At 50.3% G+C, this 2,098-nt stretch overlaps 1 protein-coding gene across 1 annotated transcript in view; it reads right to left on the bottom strand.

Moving 5' to 3' along the window:
• Positions 1-2,098, bottom strand: part of fhod1 (formin homology 2 domain containing 1) — a 52,272-nt gene that overhangs the window by 23,020 nt on the left and 27,154 nt on the right. The window contains exons 7-9 of the mRNA XM_008292083.1: positions 1,825-1,828; positions 1,544-1,687; positions 1,071-1,420 (exon numbers count right to left, since the gene is read on the bottom strand). Of these exons, the coding sequence (XP_008290305.1) occupies positions 1,071-1,420; positions 1,544-1,687; positions 1,825-1,828 (498 nt within the window). The remainder of the gene's footprint in view (positions 1-1,070; positions 1,421-1,543; positions 1,688-1,824; positions 1,829-2,098) is intronic.

Here is a 2,098-nt window from a genome sequence, read left to right as displayed (position 1 = left end):
GGAGCTGGTTTTGGAGAACAGTCTGGACTTTCTGCTCAGACCCAGAGCTGACATGTGGTGACTGAGGAAAGAGCGACCCCTGGTGGCCGAGACACAGCACGACAGACAGACAGACAGACAGACAGACAGAGGGAAACACCAGTCGTTAAATCAGTGACAGCAAACCAACACCAGAAGAACCAGAACCAGAAGAATTAAGCGTCACTTGCTCCCAACAGTTTTCACACACAGAAACGTGTTTGTGTCTCCAGTGAGTTCTAACCAGAACGTCTACAAAATGTCAACACACCAAGATCCCAACAAAAGGAAACAAGGAGACGTGAGTAAAAAGAGAAAAGATAAAAAAAGAAACGAGTTCTGCTGCAGCAGCACGTCTGATTACTAACGTTTACATTGGAGACGCCCATGAAGACTGACGAGGTGAACCGACATCACTTTGGTCTGGGTGTCTCTTTGTGGTTGTTTTGTGTCTCTTTGTGGTGGTTTTGTGTCTCTTTGTGGTTGTTTTCTGTATCCTGACTTGTTGTCTAACCAACAGGTTTGTTTTGTGTCTCAGGTGGAAAACAGAGTGAAGCTCCGTGTTCAGTGACGAGTGTGTGAAAACCATCATGTCAGTGTTGTGCGAGGCATGTTGTGTGTTGTACGTTGTGTAGCTGCCAGCTTCCCTCCAGAGTGTGTCCAGAGACCCAACATGAGGACCAACATTCCTGCAGGTTGAACTCAGAGCAAACGCCTCCAAATCAAACATTCAGTCGGACTAAACTTGGTCACCAGAGAGAGACGCTCAGATCTGCCTGATCCGGTTCATACACAGTTCTGGAGGGTTCTACAGAGTTCTACAGAGACATCATGATTGAACTGGTTCCTGCTGGATCCCTGTGGTAGTGGTTCTGCAGCAGAGAGCTGGCATATTGCTCAAACAAATCAATAATATTGATCAGTACTGACCCTGGATGAACTATGAGACGAGAGGTTCTGGCCCGACTGTAAAAGGTCTCGTGGTGGGTTTGTGTCTCTGAGGTTGTTGTGTGTCTCTTTGTGTGTCTTTGTGTCTCTGTGGTGAATCTTACTGGCTGGGTGTGGCGGCGTCCTGCTGCTCCGTGCTCACGCTGCCATTGGCTGCTGGGGGCAGCGGCGAGCCTCTCTGGGACCCGGACGGACTGGAGGCGGAGCTATCGGAGGTCAGCGGGGACGACGCCCTGCTGCCGAGCACCGTGGAGGGGGAGGAGACACAGGGGGAGACGGGGGAGAGGATGGGGGAGGAGAGGGAGCTGGAGGGGGACAGGACGTCCGGCAGGCTCTGGTTGGACGAACGACGGCTCTTCCGTCCGTCCTGCTCGCCGGCAGCCATCTTCCGTCTCTCCTTACGGAGGTGAGGGGAGGAGTCATCGATGTCACCGTCCTCGTACCTGAGAGCCGTCTACACACACACACACACACACACACACACACACACACACACACACAGGGAGTGATGTCACATGCTGCTCTGATTCGCTGCAGGTGTAAACACCATGCCAGCGGTGGTTGTTGCCATGGTTACCTCATAGATGGTGAACTGCGCCCTCAGGTCAGGCTCCGCCCCCTTGTTGTTCAGGTACTTGCTGATGACGGCCTCCATCCCCAGCTGCTCCAGACTGTCGGTCACATCGTAGAAGGAGTCCTGGTCCGGGAGCACCGCCAGAGTCTGCCACAAACAAACAAACAAACAAACAAACAAACAAACAAACAAACAAACAGACTCTGTGGTCACCATGATGACACACTGTTTGCCTTTTCTGATTTTTTTTTGTTTGTTTTAGTTTTTCCTTCGTAACTGCTCACCTTGCTGAGAGTTTGTTTACCTTTATACATTTTGTTTACCTTATTCACAGTTTGTTGATGTCACTACCTGGTTGTTTACATCTCTGGTTGTTTACCTCCCTTGTTGTTTAACTCCCTGGTTGTTTACCTTATTGGTTGTTTACCTCTCTCCCTGTCTGGTTGTTTACCTCCCTGTCTGGTTGTTTACCTCCATGGTTGTTTACCTCCCTGTCTGGTTGTTTACCTCCCTGGTTGTTTACCTCTCTGGTTGTTTACCTCCCTTGTTGTTTACCTC

This window comes from Stegastes partitus, unplaced genomic scaffold (assembly GCF_000690725.1).
Source record: "Stegastes partitus isolate 25-593 unplaced genomic scaffold, Stegastes_partitus-1.0.2 Scaffold783, whole genome shotgun sequence".
Lineage (NCBI taxonomy): Eukaryota > Metazoa > Chordata > Actinopteri > Pomacentridae > Stegastes > Stegastes partitus.
Note: the sequence above shows the minus strand (reverse complement) of the source record. Positions and strands in the feature narration are given on the sequence as shown.